The sequence below is a fragment of the Pituophis catenifer genome, unplaced genomic scaffold, assembly GCF_029215685.1.
Source record: "Pituophis catenifer annectens isolate HBS135680 unplaced genomic scaffold, rPitCat1.0.hap2 SCAF_2, whole genome shotgun sequence".
NCBI lineage: Eukaryota > Metazoa > Chordata > Lepidosauria > Squamata > Colubridae > Pituophis > Pituophis catenifer.
Window position 1 is genome coordinate 102,562,025 of NW_027256882.1, and position 24,168 is coordinate 102,586,192.

The 24,168-nt window shown below is 40.1% G+C and overlaps 1 protein-coding gene across 9 annotated transcripts in view; it reads right to left on the reverse strand.

The window, feature by feature from the left end:
• The window catches only part of JADE2 (jade family PHD finger 2), a 216,999-nt gene that overhangs the window by 76,124 nt on the left and 116,707 nt on the right, over positions 1–24,168 (reverse strand). For all 9 annotated transcript variants that reach the window (XM_070937302.1, XM_070937296.1, XM_070937295.1 and 6 more), the window contains one exon: positions 6,499–6,668. In XM_070937302.1, coding sequence (XP_070793403.1) covers positions 6,499–6,668 — 170 coding nt within the window. The remainder of the gene's footprint in view (positions 1–6,498; positions 6,669–24,168) is intronic.

Below are 24,168 nucleotides of genomic sequence, written 5' to 3' on the forward strand. Positions count from 1 at the left end.
CAACAACATGAACTGATCAGGAATTCACCTGCTCATGAAAAAAACAAAACAAAAGCTATCTAATCAAGATTTAATTCTTTTTCTCCAAGTAATAAATATCCCATAATTAAAGCTGGCTAAAGATTGTGAAAATAAGCATTATTATTTAAACCAATCCATTATCCCATTCCTACCAAAAGACACAGGTGTACTCAGCCAAAGAAGATATACTAATTTCTCCTACAAAAGTAATACCTAGATATAAAAATGGCCTGGCCTATCCCAAAATGTCTCTTATTGTGCCTTCAGCAATATAATAGCCTTTTCTTTTGGCTCAGATTCCAATGTAAAGCATCAAATATAGGCAGGTAGCATTTCTGTATTCCAATACAGAATACATCATTCCAAAGATGATCAGCCAATATAATCAGGCTCGTTACAGTGGTGCAAGTGGTGATTCTATTGCAATGTAGCAAAGAAACTGTACAACATGGTTTAGGTGGAGAATTCAGCTCCCTGAAAACCACCCTTTTCATTTTTAAGGAGAAGTTGTTATTGAGCCTTATGGCTTTAAATCAGGAAATGCTTCCGGTCGGACCAGATCACCCGATCTGGTAGTGATGGAGGCGGGTGGTTCGGAGAACCGGTAGCAAAAATTCCTGGGCCCCCCCCCATGTCCAGCTGAGCTGCACAATCATCAGAGGCTTTTTTTTTATTTTTAAAAGCATTTTTTCTACAACCTCTTCGGCCAAAAAAATGCTTTTAAAAGTAAAAAAAAAAAAAAAAAAGCCTCTGATGATCGCGCGGCTCAGCTGGGATCGTCAAAGGCTTTTAAAAGAAAAAAACCCTTTTTTTCTTTTAAATGCCTCTGACGATCCAAGCTGAGTTGCCTGATTGGCAGAGGCTTAAGGCTTTTTAAAAAAGCCTCTGCGGATCAGGCAACTCAGCTTGGCTTGTCAGAGCCTTTTGAAAGCATTTTTTTACAACCTCTTCGCTGAAGAGGTTGTAGAAAAAATGGTTTTAAAAGTAATAAAAAAAAATGGCCATGCCCACCCAGTCACATTACCACCCCACCACCAAGCCACGCCCACAGAACTGGTAGTAACAAATTTTAGATTTCACCACTGCTTTAAATATGATTGGAATTACGTATGAGGTATACGTATATGGAAGAGTAGGAAAATAACTAATTACTTTCCATAACCACACCGTAAACGCAAGTTATACTGCAATATAAATTATGTAGAGTTGTACAATATGTATAATTTATACAGATTGCAGAAACAAAGTTTTATGACATTGAAATCAGAATTATATAAGCATGGTTTTAAAAGTGGTTGGTACAGAACTTACATTCCATACATATGCAATAATAAATTAAGCAAATGTTTCTGTAGATACAAGATAATCCATGCCCTCAAATATCTAGAGATACTTAGCTATCTTTACCCTCAAGTTATTGCTGAGTTATTAGTTGTTCTGATGTCATAACAAGTTTTCCAAGCCTTGGACCAGGCAGCTGAATATTATTACAGAAGTTGTGAGGGCCTTTGATTCTGTTTCAAGATTGACCCAAAAATTTAGCCAAGTTGATTTGTATTTAAACAATGAATTTTCAAGATAATGTCCAATAGTCACAGAACCTTTTTACATCCTTCATGACTAACTCCAGTGTGTAACTTGTTATGTCTCCATTTCCCTGTATCCTTCTAATTAAAGGATCACAATTTATCAAATATGAAAAGATACCACCTTAATATATAGCATCATGATATTGTATCAATATTGTACATGGTATTGTATACAATCTCTTATTAAGTAAAAGTGGATTTTTAAGGAAAAAAGATCAGGACAGCCTGCTTGTTAAATCCCTGTATTAGAATTGCCAATATACCTACTATAAATCTTTTGCTGAATCTGTGGCCCAGTTATTTTATTACCATCAAATAAACCTCACAGGACTTAATGGTTTCCCTTCATCAGCACTACTGTGGTTTATTTTATGTGTATTTAGCTCCTCAAGTTTCTTGAGTCAGTTGTCCGTTTTAAAGAGCCTCCTTTGGAGACTCTGGATTCTAGGGCAAACAGCTATTTGTATTTTCAAGCTCTGGCCTCCCTTGAGTTTTCTTGTTGGATGTTTATTACTTTCTTGCTACAAAACTAGATTATACAGGAAAGAAGCAACAGCACACTGACACCATTAATTAATCTATGTTCAATGGCTTCTTGTGAGTATCCCTCTGGAACTATTTTAAACAGATTTCTTCTCTGGTGACTAATGGCATCACCAATAACTACTTAGCAAAGCAATCCTACAGAATCCTTTTCCTACAAAAAAGTAAGTCAGGAAGTCCCAGTGAATTTGGACTGCAGCCTAAGACTTTTTGATCTAGTTCACATAACATATGAAGTCATAATGTGATTTATTTGGTCTTGGCCACTGGAGCTTGCAAAATGTTGAATAAAACTCAGCCTGAGTCTTAAAATGGACCAGAATTTGGAAGGACTTAATCAGTTAATTTATCTTGTATTAGATCTGTAGTAAGACTTTCCCAAACCAGTACTTTCCCAAATTTTGACCAGCAGGTTTTTTAACAAAAATAACAACAACAGGCTTTATTAAGGAATAAGTAGGGAAGGGGCTATATCAGTATAATATATCCTTTTTGATGTGTGTATTCTTTTTCTTCTTCACACTTAAAGTGAGATCCCATTAAACCTGGGAAATCTGCAAATGATGTATTTTTCTATCACCACCTACCCCTTTTCTTGTTCAGAAATTCTTTTGTCTTTCTCCTTTATTTCTCTGAGACAACTAGATGAAACAATTGCTTTGTTAACATTTAAACTTAAAAGTAACTTAAAATAGTCTATATGCAGGTTCACCTCCAGGGGTTCTGGAGAACCGGTAGCGGAAATTTTGAGTAGTTCAGAGAACCGGCAAATACCACCTCTGGCTGGCCCCCGAGTGGGGTGGGAATGGAGATTTTGCAGTATCCTTCCCCTGGAGTGGGGTGGGAATGGAGATTTTGCAGTATCCTTCCCATGCCACGCCCACCAAGCCACGCCCCAGAACTGGTAGTAAAAAAATTTGAATTCCATTACTGTTCACCTCATATTACAACGTACCCATTGTCAATACTTGCCTTCCGTCAGCACCAAATATATTGGTGACTCTTTCAGACTATAGGTAGATTCTGATATGATATATATGATATATAATAGATAGACAGTGCTGCCAAACAACGAAGGGTTTTCTTTTCAAGCCATTCCAAACATATTATTTATAATGACACACAAATTGGATTACATGAAGATTAGAAGAAATCCAAATTTCAAATATAAATGAAGATTTATAGCCCAGTCTTTGATTATAGCAAAAAAGCTCACACTGACTATATGCAAGTAAAATTCAATACTTGATCCAGATTATTTGTGAACCATTTTTGCATGCAGTCTTTATTGCCTACCAATAAAACCTTCAAACAAGTTAAATGTTCAACTGGCAATTCTTTATACTGACTTTTTCTTCTACACAGAGTTGCTAATTGTCAGCATATGACAAAGAGTTTTCTCTGGATTTCTGAACGTTTAAATAAACATTTTATTAATAAGGACAAAAAAGGCAGAGATGGGGGAGGGAGATAGGTGGATTAGGTAAGTTGAAGCGAAGATAAATGGGGTAGAGCAAGAAAAATATGAGGTCCTGGCCTAACAAATGCAGTGTCCTGGCCTAATGACTGCAACTGGGACTATTGGAACTGCTGTCACTAAGTGGTGTGGTCACATGATGTTTCACCCAACAACTGCATCACTTAGTGGCAGAAATTCCAATCCAAATTGCTGTTCTATATCAAGAACTACCTGTATATGAATGTTCTTGAAAGCAACCCTTACTGTCTTCAGTAGAATTTACTTAGTTCTAAATGTGCATAGAATCATAGTGCACGAAGTAAAAATATATTATACATAAACAGGTTTTATCATACTTTATACAACCAAGTGTGATGTGTGCATAATGGCAACTTCCTCAAGCCACTTTTTCTAAGGAGTATGACTGTGGGATTGGCTTAGTAAGGATGCTAGGGCTTCCTTCAAGGCTGAGCCATGAAAATAAGAAACAGCTCTGAAACTGTGATGTGGTGTGATTCCCTGCAGATTTTGTTTGATATATTTGGTAAATGGCCGAGGCAGCTTTGCAAGAATTGGCAGCTAGAGCATCGTTCAGAGATGAATGTGCAAATGCAGACAAGAACAGCTCAGAGGTGAACTCAACAACTTTTCTTTCTCAGTGGAAAAAGGGGCTAAAAGGAAACAAAAAAGGGTTTCTGAAGGCAGAATCAGATTTCCAATTTGCATGGCATTGAAGTGTCTATTGAATAATAACAACAACAACAACAACAACAACAACAACAACAACAACAACAACAACAATAATAATAATAATAATAATAATAATAATCTGTGCTCTGACCTGTGATGTTGCCTTGGTAACATATATGGAAATTTGTATTTTTGGGATTGTGCTGACCTTGCTACTATAGTCTTGCCCAAAACCAGAAAGAACATAATTCTATTCAATGTTACATTTCTCAAGCAGCAAAAAATAAATAAATAAATGCAGAGATATATGCTTACGTTTACAGTTAAAGTCACAGGATTTCTCTTCCTCCTACAGTTTCCACCTTCTTGACTCAACCTCATCTGCCTAGACCTTAGAATCCTACATCGGCTGGAATTTCCTTACCTTAACTTGACCCTATCAGATTCCTTTAATACTCCCTGCAATCCAATGGATTCCTCTGCTTTGTTTATATTGTTTCTTGGAAAAATCCCAGGAAGACATGAATACTACATTATATTAATAACATAATAACACAATGTGATAAGTGTGAGACCACTTATTTCCTTAGGGTATCTGCCTGCTTCAATAGAATAGATAGGATGAGGATGCTCCAATTCACTTCCACACAATATTGTCATCTCGCAGACCTATGAAGTCTGCTTTTTCAGTGGCCCACTTTATGGAAGACACTGTTCCCCCCCAACAACCTGGCAGGGCCCTTAAACTCTCACCTTTCAGAAAGACCACTAAAACCTGGCTCTTTACCCAGACACTATGGAGAGTTGTTGGGATACCTGGAAGGTTGATGGAGGGGCAGGATTGTTAGTTTTTTTAAAAAAATATGCTTTTATAGCTTTATTGTTGTGGGTTACCCAGAACTATTTAGAGAGGGCAGTTATATAAAACTTAAATACAATACAATACAGTTTAATTTTACCACAGAATGGAAAAATATGAAAAATATGATTTAACAGCAGTATTTCCAATGATGTCAGTATGCCCAAAGACACCACTCTTTGTGCCAGTCTCTGTCCCCCATGACTTATTTTTTACACTTTCTTAGTAAAAAGTACTGCCCTCCAGAACTGTCTACCTTTCCCAAAATGCCCTTTCTCAGGTTCTCCTGTTTAAACTTGGCAGAAGCTATCCAGACATCCACCAAGGCATGATTGGATGCTTGACTGAAATGGAGCCATTTAGTGTGGCTAACTGCCCTTTGTCCATGTGAGAGAGCAGCCCTTCCGATACCCACTCCAGTTTAAATCCAGCACTTTTCCCTCACCTTTCTCACCCCTTCTTGGATACTCTGCTTTGCACTCTCTTCAGGGCTGCAACTGTAGATGGTTAATATAATTGGCACTTGTGCTGTGGAAAATTCTAGGTAACAGTGTCACTCCCTTGCCCTGTCCCATTCTTAAAAAATGAAGACGAAATGAAAGGAATGGCAGAAACTCAGCCTCCACCTTTTCAGAAAGAAACCCAACCCAAATAAGGTTGGATAATAAATAGGGAACCCTGCATGGCCAGCAATCTCAGGGAACAAAAATCATTTGAATTTCTAGCCAATAATCTTTATTGCTAGTACTGTAATGTAAAAAACTTTGACAGCCTGTGAAAGTCATTTTCCAGCTCAGTTTATATCGAATGTGACTAACGCATAGTTATTCTGAGGCTTTCTTATGTGTCTCTCATGTCCCCCCGCCCTCCCCAACTAAGAAATCATTTCTGGAACTGCCCTGCTTCTTCCTTTAACAGTCATGGTAGCTTCTCTCCATTCCCAGGGTCTGTTAGATATTCTGTCACAAAGGGTAAAGGCTATGGAAGGTTGCATGCCAATAAATTGGTGCTTTGTTATTGTTTATGTTTCAATATGTCAACCATTTTGTGAAAAAGAAAACTGCCTAAATATAGTGCCCAGTACACCACCACCTGGACTTCTATCTATTCATCCTTCATCCTCTCAGATATACCCTCATACTATTTCTTGGGTGATGATGATGAATTAAATTTGTATGCTGCCCAATTTTCAGTTCATTAAAATTTCTCATATATATAATCTTAGTTATGTAGCATTAGCCAAATAAAAAGTGATAAAAAGTGTTTGGCTTGAATAAAAAGAGATAAAATTTAAATCAGAAATTAAAACATACACCCACTCATTTGTGAACACCTACCCATTTCTTTGAGCTCCATGTTGAAAAGTTCCAACCAGCAAGCATCAATTTCATCCAGATCATAGCGACATACTCTCTGGGAATATATTCTGGAAGAATCTGAACTTTTAGAGCTGGACAAGTTCCTTGGAAAGGTCTGTGATGAAGAATGGTCTAACAGAGGTATTATCCTATGGAAGAAAACAAGCTTTGTTGTAAAAGACAGGTTTAGAAATGAAATAAGTCTGTTAGAAACATGTAGGAAGTATATTGAAATTATCAATACACATACAAATTATAAATATGCATATTTAGCAGGGAAAAACACTAAATAAAGTAAGTGTTGAGTTCCGTTATCCAATATGTGAAGCAACCATTTCGGAGTAGAGAAATTTAGGCATATAATAAATCCTGTGGGTGAGATTCAAAATACATGCAAGAATATCAGACTGAGGAAGATAATAAAAGGACCTTTTACAAATGTTTTCAAAGTTATTCCTCCTACAGTACAACCCTGATATACTAGAATAAAGAAAGCAGGGGTGAAATCCAGCAGGTTCTGGGGAACCGGTAGCGGAAATTTTGAGCAGTTCGGAGAACCGGCAGTGGAAATTTTGAGTAGTTCAGAGAACTGGCAAATACCACCTCTGGCTGCCCCCAGAGTGGGGTGGGAATGGGGATTTTGCAGTATCCTTCCACTGCCATGCCCACCAAGCCACGCCCACAGAACCAGTAGTAAAAAAATGTGGATTTCACCACTGGAAGAAAGTATTTAGAATATCACATTGCAAAAGCCAAATTACACTCAACATAAAAATGGTGTTCATTATTGACTCTCTGTATCTCTGGTAAACTATCAAGAATTGCCACATAAAATTAAGAGTCTGCCTTGAAACTACTGTCAGTGACTTTTTTTCACAATCAGGAAATATCTTCTGAAAGACCTGAAGTCACCAGAATAAAGGGTATAATATCCTAAATATTAAATCATTTAATATCCAGGTATGTTAAGAAAAACTTTAAATGACCCTTCTTGTCTGAATGACAAGAAGGGTCACTTGAAGTTGTACTTATTTCACCCATGGCCCTATTACAAAAATGGTTTAAGTGTTTAAGTGATTCAATTGGTAGATAATCTCAAACAAGACCTCACTTATTACAATAAACACAGATATTGTGTGCAAATTAGATGACCTATGGCTTTTTTTCGTCACTCAGAACAAAACTTGCCTGATGCTCAGCAGCTATTATTCAAAGAACAGATAACAAAAAAGATTCCTTCATTCAACTGTAATCTGATTATACATCACTGTAACTTTATACCAAATATTTTGTTTATTGTATCAAAAAGTACAGCCAGCATTTAACCTGTAACAACTGCAAGATAACCTCAAATAATGGAGTAGCCTATAAGCTTCTAAAGCCAGAGAATCCTATTGGAATATAACTAATGAATTGTCATCTGATACTTGTAATTATACCCCAATAGCTTGCATTTTTTTAAAAAAGGAAGATTGTTTAATCATAAGGTTAGTTCAGCAGAACTCCATAGAGGCAGGTAACCCAATAGCATCTTAATAGCAATAGCACTTAGACTTATATACCATTTCACAGTGCTGTAGAGCCCTCTCTAAGCGGTTTACAGAGGCAGCATATTGCTCCCAACAATCCTCATTTTACCAACCTTGGAAGGATGGAAGGCTGAGTCAACCGTGAGCCAGTGAAAATCGAATTGCTGGCAATTGGCAGAATTAGCCTGCAATACTGCATTCTAACCACTGCACCACCATGGCTCTTTAAACTAGCTTGTGTGATTACGGATACTGAAACTACCTTAACATGTAAATTATTTTGCAAATCCGGGTAACACCGAAGGATTATAAAACCCTCCAAAACACTGTTAGATTAGCCACTGAGATACAGCAACAAATAAACTGCTTTTAGACAGAATCTTTAAAGGTTTTGGCTGTACAAAAACTACTGCAAAACTTAAAGTGTATGGTGATATCACTACATCACCTTCTTCCCTGTAGCCCTCAAATCTTATCTTGGCCATTGTCCCAAGAGCTAGAAGAGGGATAAGATACACAAAACAATTGTGCAGACATTTGGACTTCCGGTTGGCGTTGCTGGGACACAGACGGGGAAATGGCGAGCTCCGCTGAGCCCTGCCAAATCCCTTCTGCTAAACTGCCGCCGATAGGTCCGCGGACCTTCCCTGTCTTGTAGGGACAGGGGGACAAGAAGGAACGCCTTGGGCGGTCGAGAGGAATGGGCGGGTTCCTTGGGGCCGGAGGCTTCTCCTTCACTCCGGCGGCAGCGGGACGGCAGCCATTGTGGCTGCCCTGAAACTGCGGCAACCGAGAACAAGGATTGTGCTGGAGGAAGAAGATGAAGAAAGAGCAAAAATCAAGAAGCCAGGTGAGTGACACCAACCCAGGCAATAACGTACCTATTTGGAATTATTGGAAAATAAGACCCCAAAATTAAAAGCGGCTGTTGGACTGCGGGGCTTAAAGATTGAAAAGGAAAAAAAAATGGGTAAAAGACCCAAATTGAATTTTGTTGCAGTAAACTTAAACTGGATGATTTGGTATTAATGAATTTCTGAAATTTGACTGTGCCTTTAACTGGAGTGGAGAGGAGAAATGGATATTCCTGAGAATTAATGCCTCTAAAAGAAAATGAAGCTAATGAAGATAGAGAAATAGCCATGGAGTCTGCAGTGATTAAACAGAGAAGTGGATTAAAGAGATTTCCCTTTCTGGGTGGAAAAGAAACATGTTAATTGGCTTTTTACCTTGGATTACTTGAAATTAATATTGGATATAAGGATTTTGGAGATTCCTACTCTGTCCCAGATGATTTTAAGAAAGAAGAAAGAAGAAAGAAAGAACATTTTGGATTTTAACAATGGAGACTGACAAAACTAGGTGTGGCATAGTTAACAAAGACAGGAAGCTGATGCATTACACTTGGATCAGACATTTTAAAAGTTTTAAAGGGACATACAGAAATTCTTTACTTTGAACTGATGAACCTTGAAATAGAGCACTTTGGACAGAGAGGAAAAGGAAGAAAAGGAAGAATTAAAGTGGATAAATTTAAATGTGACTAACTGAAATGTAAAGTTTAAAAGCCTATGTATATATGATAAAGTTTAAAAGCCTAGGTATATATGATTTTTGGATAAAAACAGGAAGGGTTGTGAAATAATAAAAATAGAAAATAAGAGGTGGCTATTAAAATAGTGGATGATATCAAGGGGATAAAAATAATAAAAAATGTACTGTTTGATGTAATACGTTTTAATTTTAACTTGCAAACAAATGTTAAACTGATAAATAAGGATTGATTGAACAAAATACAAGATACATAGATGCTAGTGATTGAATTAAGGTAATACAAGTTGGAAATGATGACTATTATGACATATACTGAGATTTAAATTGAAAGAGAAGGATGGAAAAATGATATAAAACAGATAATTATATTACAGTTAAAATGTGTGGGATGGATACCAACTAGATAAGAGTTTGAGACTTGGTGGAAATATGTTGGAAATTAATTCAAAATGCTGGAAACAGCCAAACAAATAGGAGGAGAGTTGGAGGAGACTATGCTGGTAATCAGCCAAACAATGGAGGGAGTTAAGGAGGAGACTATGCTGGAAATCAGCCCACAAAATGCTGGAAACAGTCAAACAAATAGGAGGAGAGTTGGAGGAGATTGAGGAACTATTCTAAAATCAACTAAAAAGTTGGTGTTTTGGAGGGGATCAAGCTGAGAATTAATCAAATAGAATAAGCTGGAAGATAGTTAAATATTAGAGGGAGATATAGTGGAAAATATATTAGAAAATGGATTAAATAAAATATGCCTTTGAGAGAAATCTGTGTAATATGTAAACTGGGAGGAAAAAAAAAACCTAAGGTAAACTGATTTGAAGATAAGGGTCAAAGGATTAAAATTAGATAAAATGTTGTTTTATAAAATACAATAAAAATGGAGTGGTATTGAATTGAAACTAAGAATAAATGGTGATAAAATTGTAAGGTAAACACTTAACAAGAGGTTAGAATATTGTAAAAATTATTTTGATATGACTTGTATAAGATATAAGGTAAAGAAGAATAAAGATATGTTTAGAATTGTTATGCAGATGTAAAAATGAGTGAAAGTGAATTTGAAACTAATTTTGGATAGATATAATGGATTTATATAGATGAAAATGTGAAATTTGTGGTAAAATTGTTTTTTTTCTTAAGTTTTGAATTTCTTTTTTATTGTCTTCTTTTTTCTTTTTTTGTTTACTTATAAAAGATGTAATGGAAATTGTGAATTGAGCTTGTGAAAGGAATGTAAGCGTGGTAACCATCTATGACCGGATCGAGATTTTTGCTCTTGAAAGTTATGTTTTTATGTTTAAATTTGAAAAAAAAAATAATTAAAAAAAAAAAACCAATTGTGCAGACATGAAAGCAAAATCCTCCCCAGTTGCTCAAGACAGAACTCAAAATCTAAAGATCTGCTTCCCCCCATCACACTTTTTTCCTCTGGGATATAAGGGACTTTCCATACATTTGAACAGGAAGCTTGATGCCAGTATCTATAAAATACTCAATTTTTATTGGCTTGAGTCATCATTTCTGAGTGGCTGCCCAAATGAGACTTGAAATATTTCAAAACGGGCGTTTGTCTTACCTTAAACGCCGATTCTTTCCTGGCTGCAGAGTGGGTCATTAATGGGTTAATGGAGTCCAATTTGTGAGGAGACTGAGACAGAAATTGTGGCCACGCCTCCATGCCTCTGCTTCCTGTCCCAGTTTTCGGCGAAGAAAGACCTGGAAGAGAATTTGGACCAGACATCAGTAATTCCTGATCCAGGCCCCGGTGGAAGGGTGGGGCTGACCCACTCTGCAGCCAGGAGAGAATCGGCGTTTAAGGTAAGACAAACACCCATTCTCCTATCCTGCTGCAGAGTGGGTCATTAATGGGACATACCCAAGCCAGCAGAGTCATGGGCGGGAAGCCGAAGGGCTTGGATCACCTCCGGCAATAACCACCTGTTGTAGATCTTGTCTCCCAAATGATGCCTCTGCTGATGCAAAAACATCCAGCTTGTAGTGCCTGATGGAAGGGTGAGGGAGAGGCTCAGGTGGCCGCCCGATAAATCTCCTCAAGGGAGGCTTGTGTGGCCCAAGCAGCTGTGGTTGCTGCACTGCGAGTGAGTGAGCTGTGATTTGTCTAGGTGGTGGCAGAGCGTTGCTCTCGTAAGCGCGGGCAATGCACGCCCTGATCCAGTAACCAATAGTGGAAGAGGTTACCTTGGTCCCCAGGGAAGTGGGTTGAAAAGAGACAAACAGAGCCTCCGTCTTCCTGGAAGGCGCAGTGCGGGAGAGATATATATTTTAGGGTTCTCCATCCAAGGTATGCCATTGTCTTTCCAAGGCATGGGAAGGCCAAGGACAAAAATTAGGCAAGATAACCTCCTGTACCCTATGGAACCAGGAGTTGGAAGGTTGGATCCAGACGCAAAATTACCTTGTCTGGATGGAAAATGCAGAGGTCTGACCTAACAGAAAGGGCCGCCAATTCTGAGATATGCCTTGCCGAAGTGATAGCTACCAGGAAGACGACCTTAAGGGAGAGATGGCGAAGGCTAGCCGTTCTCAGAGGCTCAAAGGGAGGTCCCGTGACCGCTCTCAGGACCCTAAGTCTCACGTGGGATAACAATGAATGACAGGGGGGCGAAGGTTACTGACTCCCTGGAGAAACGTGCGGATATCAGGATATAAGGCCAGGGATTCCCCTTCCCTGCCCGTCAGAACTTTGGCAGCTACATGATGCCTGATGGTGCTGTGGGCCAGCCCTTTATCCAGACCATCTTGCAGGAACTCCATCACCAGCAGAGCACCAGCAAGAAAATACCTGCCAAGTGTGATTGTAAATCCAGATCGTGGACTTCTTGCGGTCTGCCTGCATGGTCCGGATGACGCTGTCGGAGTAAGCACGTCGCCTCAAGATGGCTCCCTCAAGTGCTAGGCGGTCAGATGGAGCCATTGCGGCTCCGGATGCAGAAAAGCCCCCTGGCTGAGGGACATCCTCCAAGGGGGAATCCTCCATGGTTGGGAAATGGAGAGAACAACGAGTCCGCAAACCACGGTCTTCGAGGCCAATGTGGCGCCACCAGGATCACCTCTGTCTCTTCCTCGATGATCTTGCATATGACTGCTGGTATCAGAGGCAGGGGCAGAAAGGCATACAGGAGATCTGGAGGCCATTCGCAGCAAAGCGTGTTGGTTCCTTCTGCCCCGAGTTGGAAACCTCGTGAAGAGGTAGGTGCATGTTGAGATGAGATGCAAAGAGGTCTACTTGCGGTTGACTGAAGCGACTGCAGATGTCCCGGAAGAGGTCTGGATGGAGATGCCTTTCTGAGCTGTCGATTGTGGTCCTGCTGAGGAAATCCGCCTGCGTGTTGGATTTGCCGGCAATGTGGTCCGCCTTCAGCGATAGGAGATGAGCCTCCACCCATCTCCCGAGGCAGAATGCTTCCTGCATCAGCTGCTTTGACTGAGTGCCCCCTTGGCGGTTGACGTGAGCTTTCGCAGTGGTGTTTTCTGTCAGCATGTGGACATGCTGGTTCTGTACCAGGAGATGGAAGTGGCGCAGGGCAAGGTGAATTGCCCGCAGCTCCAACCAGTTGATGTTGTGTCGAAGGTCCTGTCGAGACTAGCGACCTTGAGCCACCTGGTGGTTGAGGTGAGCTCCCCATCCGTAGAGGCTGGCGTCTGAAGTGATGGTGAGTCTTTGGGGCTCTCGAAAGATCGTCCCCTTGTCCAGGTTGGGGGATGCCCACCAGTGAAGTGAACGCCGAACTGCAAGAGGAACCCGCACCGGAGTCCAGGAGTTGGAAACCTTGGCTCGTTGGAAGGGAATGAGGAACCACTGGAGCTTGCTAAGGTGTAGACAGGCTCAGGGCACTATTTGGATGCACGAAACCATCTTTCCTAGCAACAACGACAATGTCGCCAGAGGGATCAAGGGATTTCGTAAAACCTGAGCTACCTGCTCCCTGACGGCCATCTTCCTGTTGTGAGACAAGGAGACTTCCCTCGTGGTGGTGTTTATGAGAGCGCCTAAGTGAACCAGGCTCGTGACTGGTTCTAGTTGGCTTTTTGGAAAGTTGGTCAGAAAGCCATGGCTTTTCAAGGTGTGAAGTGTCAACTGGATGTCCTTTCGGGCCCTCTGAAGGGAGGGGGCCTGGACTAGAATGTCGTCTAGATATGCCTGAAGCCTTACTGGTTTTGACCTTAAATGGGCAATTAAAGCAGCTAGGAACTTTGTGAAACAGCGGGGCGCCAGCCCGAATGGCAAGGCACGATACTGCAGATGTCTTCCCGCATAACTGAATCTTAGGTATTTCTGATGTGCCTGGGCAATTGGAATGTGAAGATAGGCCTCAGAGAGGTCAATCGAGGCCAGATAATCCCTCTTGCGAATCCCTTCCAGGATGGATTTGAGGGAACACATCTTGAACCTCTTGTAAACCAAGTGAGAGTTTAGGTTTTTTAGATCGAGGATCACCCTCCAGCCCCCCGAACGCTTCGAACACCACGAAGAGGATGGAATAATAACCCTGTTTCCTTTGATTTGGAGGAACAGGTTCCATGGCTCTGATGTGCAGGAGGTGCTGAATGGCCTCCTCCATGTGAGCTCGCTTGGCCAGGTCTCTGAGACATGGCATGGCACGAAGTGGTTCGGCGGGCTGGTGAGGAAGTCCAGATGGAGACCGAATCTGATGGACCGGAGGATCCAAGGGTCTGTAGTTGTCTGAGCCCACTGGTTTACGAAGAGGCACAAGTGACCTCTTACGAGTCACTTCTGTTTACGGAATTGGCGTCCGCCAGTTCCACGGGAGGGGCATCTCTGATATCCCCCCCTGTCTGCCCCTGTAATGAAAGGACTGCCTGTCCTGTTGTCTAAACTGACCTTGCTGGTATGAACATTGTGGCAATTGGTTCTCTTGGTAGTTAAAACGAACTGATTGCCTGCATGAATAAGGAGTGGCCCTCCTATCTGCCCTTCTAGTGATGGAAGGCAAATCTTGCGCCTATCCTTGTCCTCTATGAGGAGAGGGTCTAGGGCTGACCCAAATAAGATGGTTCTTTTGTATGGGGCTGAGGCCAAGCACCACTTTGCCCTAAGGTCAGCTGGCCAAGATTTAAGCCACAGAAACCTTCTGGAGGTGACAGAGGAAGCTAGGGCCCTAGAGCAGTATTTTGCCGCATTAATAGTGGCATCAGCTGAGAATTGAGTGGCGGCTAGGATCTTATTAAGGTCCTGATGGACCCGGACCTCCAAAGGAGGTAATTTGGCCTGCAACTGCTGTATCCAGAGGATGGTTGAACGATTAAAAAACGAGGCTGCAGTAACCGCATTGATTGCACATGCGGCAGCTTGATGGGTCTTTTTGAATGAAGCCTCAAATTTTTTATCCTCTGGCTTGAGAGCCTCAGATGGATCTCTGGTTCCATAAGGCGCTGGAGATAGCAGGGCCGCCACTGGAGCATCTACTGTAGGAACCTGTAGTAGTTGACTGAAGGAAGGGGCCATGTTATAAAATTTTCTATCTGAAGTACTGGGAGTGGAGAGAATGGAAGGGCTATTCCACTGATTTTGTACCACATCCCCAAAAAGCTTGGGGGCTGGTATGAATAACTGTTTTAAAACAGGTTCTGAAAAAATGCCATGGTCTTTTCCAGGAGCAGGAACTTGCTCAGTAGGAACTTCATATTGAAGTCCCGCTGTGACTATAGCTTTGTGTAGTAAGGACTTAAAAAGGCTAGCTGGAAAAAGTCCAGTGAAGGCCGGTGAATCTAGTAAGGCTGAATCCTCATCCTCAGACAAGGATCTCTGGTAATCATATCTCCAAAAACTAGTTCCCCACTGCTTTCTGAAGGAGAATGAGATTGATGGGAACGTTCAATAAGACTGGCTTGGGGAGAAGAATGAGCCTGCTTACTGAGATATTCAGAAACCACAGATGAGGATCTATAGCTGTGGATGCCTGCAGCAATGCCCGAGGAAATGGCTCTAGATATTAACAATTGATCATTATCTGGTAAATTGTCCAGCTGAAACTCAGCAGGCTCTGGAGCTTTGCTGGACCTAGGGTTCTCAGAGTGAGAATCACAGATAAATGGATTGGGCAGCTTAGGTTGCTCCCTGGCAACAAGCAGCTCTTGTGCTTCAGAAATAGTGGGAGAAAGTCTTCCAACTTCACCCTGAAGGGAAGGCTGGGGAGAGGTTTGTTGAGATATCTGGGGAGATGTCTGAGCAAGCTGATTACTAGACCTGGACATAGCCTCTAATTGGGAGTGCTTCTTCTCTGCCACAGAGAACTGTTTCTCCAAGGCTTTTTGTCTGTGCTCCATATCCTTCAATTCAGCACTGGATTGTTGAGAAGGCCTGCGACCATGTTTAGATTTGCAGGTAGCCTTTTTCTCGGTGGTAATCCCAACATTGTCTTGTGACCTATCTGCCATGTTGAAATATAAGGCAGATCAACAAGCTGGTGTAAGAATTGTTAACCAGCAGATTTAAGCAGATCAACAATGGGAGTCTGCTAAACGGCGGCTTACTCAGGGCGAATCTGAGTGCTGCCTGCACCTAGCCCCCCCCCCCACTATGTGCCAGTACCCTTTGTGGCAATACTTGCCAAATTGCAGCAGAAGGAAAAAAAAGGGTTTAAACTGGCACCACCAGGAGCTGCAGATGTTAGGAGAAAGATCTGTTGCTGTTGTGAAAGCAAATGGCCACCGCAGCCTTGGACACGCCCACTGGCAATGCTTTACAATGGCTGCCCCCTGACTAGACACTTCTATATACTAGAATAGCCTCCCAAAATGGCCACGGCCAGAATCCAAAATGGCCACGGCCAGAATCCAAAATGGCCACCGAAGCTGATTCAGCCTCGTGGCCTGTCCAAAATGGCAGCTGCCTCACAAGATAAGGGAGAAGGCTCCCGAGATACCAGGGCACTCCGAAAAATGCGGCAAATTCAACCGCAGCGGATTGCTTCTCCTCTGAGAAGTCTCAGCATTAAATCAAGTACGATGGGGGCGGGGGCGGTGGTGGAATCGGAGGGAATTTCAAGCCTCCTCCCAGCTGTTCAATTCAAATAGTTTTGGTGGCCAAATGGCCGCCTTGCAGCTGATAGCTTGGCTGCTAATGCAGGGGGCAGCGGCAAAGCAATAACAGAGGAGGGAGGGGGGAAGCTTCTCAGAGGGGGAGGGGGGTCAATGCCAAGCAAAACTGGCAAGGCCTGTGAGGCCTGGGCCCCAGGGGCAGCCACCCCCTTATTCTTAGTAGTGGCGGCTTTATCAGACTAAGCTGATGTGGCCAGCACACTAGCCCCCAGAATAAGTATAATAAAAGATAAAACCTGTAGTTGATTCAAAAATGGGTTGAATGGAGAGCAACTGCCAAAGATGTCTGTCTCAGACGGACTGAGATGAAAACTGGGACAGGAAGCAGAGGCATGGAGGCATGGCCACAATTTCTGTCTCAGTCTCCTCACAAATCGGACTCCATTAACCCATTAATGACCCACTCTGCAGCAGGATAGGAGAAAACCTTGATTTTGCTTTGCTCTCTTCAAGACCGACTTTACTGTATTAACAAAGGAACCATCTAATCCAGCATTCCTGTCAAGCAGTGATCAGACACAGATGCTTCTGTGAAGTCAACAACAAACAACGCATGAGGGCATTGCTGTAACTCTGCCCCTGTTGTTGTTTTTTCCCAGGAGCTGGTACTCAAAGACAGCTTCATTTGTTCTGGTTTATGTTCCTTAATGGGCTTACCCTTCACCAGTGTTAGCAATCTTTATATCTTGGTGTGATAAAGTGAGATAATAATTTCCCCCCTAGCCACTTTGTTCACACTGTGGCTTTTTTTAAAAACTCTCTATAATTCTCATACCCCTCTTACCTTCATTTTCTTTTATCTGAACTAGCTTTCCTATTGCCTATAACATTTATTTATTTGAAGGAGAAAAACTATCAAATCTAGTTTAAGTGCAAGGATTTTAGGCAATACATCTAATTTTTAACTGAGATATCGAGTTCCTCTACGATTCTTCTACCATAGTCTGTATTGATAGCCCTCTACTTGGGATGGTAGGGAAAGGGTGCTGTAGCTTCAAAGCAACAGATTATTTGATTTTTGTTTTTCCTTTTTCCATGATTCTACTCCTACAAGTTTACGTTCAGTGTCACTAGAAGGATCACAATGGCATAATGATAAATTGAGAAACTTCTAATACCATGTACTCTGTTCTCTTTACTTTCCACATGCTTCCTTATGCCTTATCTCTGCCTTGATGCTAAAGGCACGCTTGATGCTAAGGGCACGCATCACTACACTCGAGCCAGGTGGATTTTGCTAATAGGTTTCTACTTTTATTTTGCAATCCTGATGCCACCAGTTTAGGGAATGTATATATCGCAACACCACAGATTCTTTGAAACTTAAAATACTTTCTGCTGACACCATTAGCAACTAAAAGTCATCATCCTCTCAATTCTATCCCCATTAAATGTGATTCTTCTATTTCCTTTCAGCCTTGCAAACATGATTGGTAGTAGTATCTACTCCTTTTTTGATTCAGAAGTCAAACAAATGTGACAAAATCTGCCTACATCAATCTTCTCATAATATTAGATACTAGAGACTTGCTTTCCCCTGGAGCTTATAAAGATATCACTCAGAAAATTGCATGTATAAACAAACCCCCACTTCAGAAGAGGAGGAAAAAAGAACATTTTGGATGTGTGTGTGTGTGTGTGTCTGTGTGTGTGTGTGTATATATATATATAAATATAAATATATATATAATGAATGATAAATGAATACAAGCTGCTTTAGCCTCAGCTGAAATACAGAAGGCCATATTATTGTAACTATGAAAATAATTTGCATTGAAGGTTTCCAGAAGCAGATGATAAACCACAGAATGCTGCTTCCTCTACCTAAACTGCAAAAATTCTTAAAAACAAAACAAAACATAACACCCTGATGCATATTCTTTTTAAAAAATATTTTCAAAGCCTTCTCCATTTCTGCAAAAATTGATAAAGCTCAATATTATTTTTTCAGGAAGTTACTGTTACATGCAGATTATTGCAAAATTCCCTCAATCCATAGATGTATCTGAAGTTACAGAAATATCCAATCTAGCACACATTGCTCCAGAAGTAGTCAAATCTGGTTTGACACCTGAATTTTGAGCAAGATTCAAAAAAACTAGGAAAAACACCCGAATATGTATAGTTTTTCCAGCAGAATAGGATGACATTTCATAGAAATCACTGTTTTCAAACTGTTTTTTTTAAATGTTTTACTTTCAGTACATAAAACATTTTAGTGCATCCACTGCCTGCTTCATGAATTATGAACACTTCCTCACAACCTCATTACCATGTCCTTGACTTGGCAGAAAAGTATGTCAATGTAATTTGTGTAGCCTCATGGCTGAACTTCACTATGCCTCAGTGAGGAAAGCAGGGCGGGGAACTGTACTTACAGATTCAATGCAGGATGGTTTCAGAGCAGTTTCTGATGGCTTCCTTTCCCCAATCAATCAATCAATCAATCAATCAAACAAACAAACAAACAGATAACTAATGTCCATTATTTATGGGGAATTTTTCTCCCTAACATCTTCCTCCTCTTCACTCAAATCAGTTCTACCCAAAAGGAATTGAGTCATAGAATGGATTTGTCAGCCAGCACCACATTTTAATTTTAATGGGGAAGAAAGTTAGTGGCAAAGTAATTTTGAAAGTGGATACGGAATACTGAACATATATGTATACTCCATACTGCAAGATTTGATGTAGAAAAACCCTTCCCTCCCAATGCTAATTGGGAAGATTTTAATAGTGAAAAAAGGTAGCCAAACTTGTTCTTATTTAAAACAACAACAACTGCACCCTCTTTTCCCAGATATACAGAATATACCTTAAATCAGGCTCCATAGACAAACTCAGGTCCTACAGACAATTTATTATATATATGTTACATTAAATATTCAAGTTGTTTGCCATTTTTTCCTAAACATTTCCTTACTCATTGGATGTATAACATTGGAACATTCTTAACTACAGTAATGTTTACTCTGGAAAAAACATATTAATAAAATTTAAAGTGAATGGCGTACGGCCACTGACTTCTGGTACACCCTGTATATACAAATAAAGTGCGGAAGTTTGGCTCTGGAAGAGCTAGTCCCAGTATATATTACAACAGAATTCAGGCTTCATAAAAGAAGAGGAAAATGTTCCCTCCTGCCCACTTACTACATGGTTTATTATAATATAATAATAAAAAGTGCTCACATTTGTTCTAAGGAATCTATTTTCCACCAGTTTATGCAATCAATTCTTCAAATTCATATTTCAACATTTCAAGTTTTGAAAATAATTTGATTAAATCAAACTCAATATTTATTCCAAATTAAACTCTCACTGATCTCAGTGTGAGTTAAACACATGCCATGTTTGTTGGATTGCAAGCTGGCCAGGGACAGCTGCGGGGAAAGGGGGGTGTTTGTCCAAAAAGCCAAGAAGATAGCTTTCCTCCCAGCTATCCCATTTAGCAAATAAACTTTAAAGTCTGGGAAGCAAGGAATATTGGAAGTTTAACTTTGGTACCAGTTTTTTTTAGATGTTTATGTTTCTAATAGATTTATGTACTATATTCTTTTATTATTGATATTGTTGACTGGGAACCACGAGGAGTTCAATATGAGATGGGTATCTATTCAAGACTTTTAAATTAAATAAATAAAATAAACAGCATCACACATAGCAATATATCCCCAGAGGAAAATTTTCATCTGAGAAGCAAACTCTGATGCCAGTTCTGACAGTTCCTGGCTCATTCGAGAGGTGAAGCTTGCCATGGTATTTGCAAAGAACCACATTTCTCCCTTGAAATATCACTCTGTAACTCATGTGCCAATATACACTGATGCTGACAAAAATGAACAAACAATGATATGTCATTCAGGAAAAACTTCTTAAATCTGAGATTTTTGTGATCACTCAATTCACTTTATTCCAATGTTTTCAAAAGAACAAACTGTGGGCAATTTTGTTACCAAGGCATATGAATCTTATCATAGTTGCCATGGACCGAAAGGAGAAGCCCTACTAGAGAATCTAAGGATCCCTATTGCTCAGCATGCAGTTTCTAAAAAGTAAGTTTGGAGATATCAAAATGAATATAACCCTCTAAAACAGGGGTATCAAACTTGCATCATCACGGTGGTGTCACGTGATGTATTGGGACTTCCCCCCCTTCACTAAAGTGGACATGGCCAGCACATGACGCATCCGCCCCGGGTCCGTGACTTTGACAGCCCTGCTCTAACACCTTATACTATCTGCCATCTTATCATACGCATTCTATGCCTGAAGTGGTCATTTTACATAGGTATGAGGTCACCAGTGGATCTTCAGCATATTGTACACATTTTTGCTCATTCGTTCATGCCAGCTTCTGAACTTACATCACTACATCTTAAGATACTTAATTCTTTACATTAGGGGTCCCCAAACCCAGAGCTGTGGTCTACTAGCTGGCTGTGACCTGTTGGGAACCAGGCTGCTGAAGCAGCAGGTAAGCTTAATTTGCACATGTGCAGGATTTAGGTTGTGCATGCAAAAGCATTCCCCCCTGCCGCCGAAACCACTGAAGTTGCTGGTCCATTGAACCAAAACGGTTGGGGACCCCTGCTTTACATGCACCTTCTCAAATATGATGACCTTCAGGTGTGCTGGAACAGCAACCTACAGAATTATCAGTTTTTATATTCAGGGAGTTTCACTCAAACATATATGGGATTGGCTGGAGAAGGTAGTAGTAAACCAACTGAGCTGAATAGCATTTTCGTTTAACTGTTTTGAATAGTCTACCAACTGGGAAGTGAGATTTTGCCTATCAGTTTTATTGACTGAATCCTATTCTCAATATTATGGGTGGGGTGGGGGGAGGAAGGGAAACTAATAGTTTTCTCCATATCAAGATTATGCCGTAATCATGAAATCTCCAGAACCGTAAAGCCTACAAACCTGAAATTTTCCACATATGTTCCTCTTGGCTTCTAGGTGCTCACTAAGAAAGGATTTTTTGAAATGACCATCAGAGCATTAGTATTTCCTATATTATTAACACACTTGATGCTAAGGAGTTCTACTCTCTCTCCCCACCTGAAAAGAAATCTGTTCCAAATGCAAAAACACAAGCAGAGGAGAAGAGTTTCAGTTTTACTTTCACAGCAGCAAGCAGCTTTACTACAGAACAGTTGAGCTAAGCCACGCCCGGCCTCCTTCCTGTCTCCTTCTTGCTCACACAGCAAATACTGTTTGAGTTTCCAAACACCCCTCAACTCTCTCACACATTGACAGGATGCTAGCCAGATGAATACTGATGGATGCTGCAGGCTGGGACATTCTACTCACCCTCCCCCTCTGTTCCAACTGCCAGTTGCATTATATTAACACACTCTGATGCTATGGAGTTACACATTCTACATTAAGTTTTAGGCTGTAAATGTCGATTTATCAAGCCCGAGCACATAGTTTCGTAGCGAAGCACGGGTGTCCACTAGTAAGCATATAAACCTCTATCACCACGTTCTCTGTTAATCAGTTTTCCACTGAAAGCCCTAAACATATTAACCTTTGCTTACAAGTTTTACCTCTGCATTGGCATGAGGAGACAATATTGGCTGTGGCTTCATTTATAAAACTATGTTCCACTGAAATATAGTTGCTATGTGAGGTCGGCAGCCTCTAAATTTGACATATAAATTAAATTAATTAAATTAAACTAATAAATATGTAAGATGAGCCCATTGAGTATCAAGTTTATTTAATTACAAGTAGCTTTGAATGAAAATTCTTTGGGGTCACTTTCTAACCAGTATTATGATTAGTTCTAATTACTTGATTTTACCATTCTTACTAAATCCTGTTTAATAGAAATATGAACTATAATTATACTAAGTATTATTCATGTAATGTTTTAAACATGCATTCTAATAGACTGTGTTGGAAGATACTTTGAGAAAGCTGAACTCTAAAAACATACTGTTAAATACCTTTAAATAAATAAGCAAGTAAGTACATAAATAAATCATTGGGTTGGTTGTGCATCTCAGATTCCTCCCAAGTGCTACAATATCCTATTGACCTGGGGCAATTACAATTGTATACATTATTCTAAGTGCATCTAAACTGGCCTGAATAAATTGCTTTTAACACAAGCTTAGCTGCTTTGCTACTAGTGTTTGTGCCTATTATAAAACTTTGAGGGGATTATTATTACTTCTGCTTTGTGAACATTTTCAATTTGCTTCTAGTTCTAAATCCTGTTGTACTAAAAGAATCCTACCTCATGACTATTTAAGTTTATCCAGGTTCCTTTGTTATGTGGTTTAGAATACTATTAAATTACTGCTCAGTAACATCTCTTTTGCTACCTTTTACTCAACCAAAAGATCAATCTTTCCTTTAAATGGTTACTTGCTTCTGATTTACTTAAGCTAACTGCATTTCAAAAAATCACTCTTAATATTATTATTAGCAACTATTGTTGTGTGGAATACTATATACAAGAACAATCTTTTTCAATGTGGAAATTGCATTATCTCTTCCCTGGGAATTGCAAAACATATAATTAATGACTTATTACATTATTAGAGAGCCCAAAGTTGAAATGCAATTATTTCCCCCTATGGTTTAGCCAATTTTAAGGATTAAATGAGTAAATATTGCAAATCTGAACCGAACACTTCCATTACTAAAGATAAAGATAAAGGTTTCTCTTGTCATGTTTGACTCCATTTCTTAGCCAAGGAAGACACTGTTGTCCAAAGACATTTCTGTGATCATGTGGCCAGCATGACTATATGCCGCTACACACGGAACACTGTTACTCGCATTTGCATGCTTTCAGACTGCTAGATGGGCAGGAGCTGAGGCAAGTAATGCGAACTCACTCTGTCACATGGTTCCTTGGTCTCAAACTTGGTCTGTCAGCTTTCCAGCTGACAAGCTCAGCGTATTTAACCATTGAGTCATTGTGCCCCTCTTCCATTCACTGAAGGGGTACCAAAAGATGGTTGAGTGACTATACGCAGCCTATAGTTCCTTGCTGTAGACTTACTGTCGTCCTATATTTCTTTTCAGTGAGCTTTTACTTTTTCTTATTATTTGGAACACATTCTATTTTGTATGAAAATAACTGTTAATCAAGCTGTTGCCTTAGAACCCTAACCATAGTGACATGTTCTTGGATTTGGTGAAACCTTATTATATTTCAGATATTTAAAAAAAATGTTTGTGAAGTAAACCTCTAATAATACCCTTGGCTTTCATATTTTTACCATTTTAGCAAAGTTTCCTCATGTCTTCATTACACTTATAAATTAAATTTGGTAGCACTTTTACCCATCTATTATTAAATAATGCAATTGGCACCAAAATAAATTATTTACAACTAGTTCCCTTGATTTCTTGGAGGAAGAAACATTTTTACATGTTCATTAAAAACTGTTAGGAAAGTGTAATAAACAAAGAAAAATAAGTGATGATACAGTAAAAAAAACAACATCCCTAC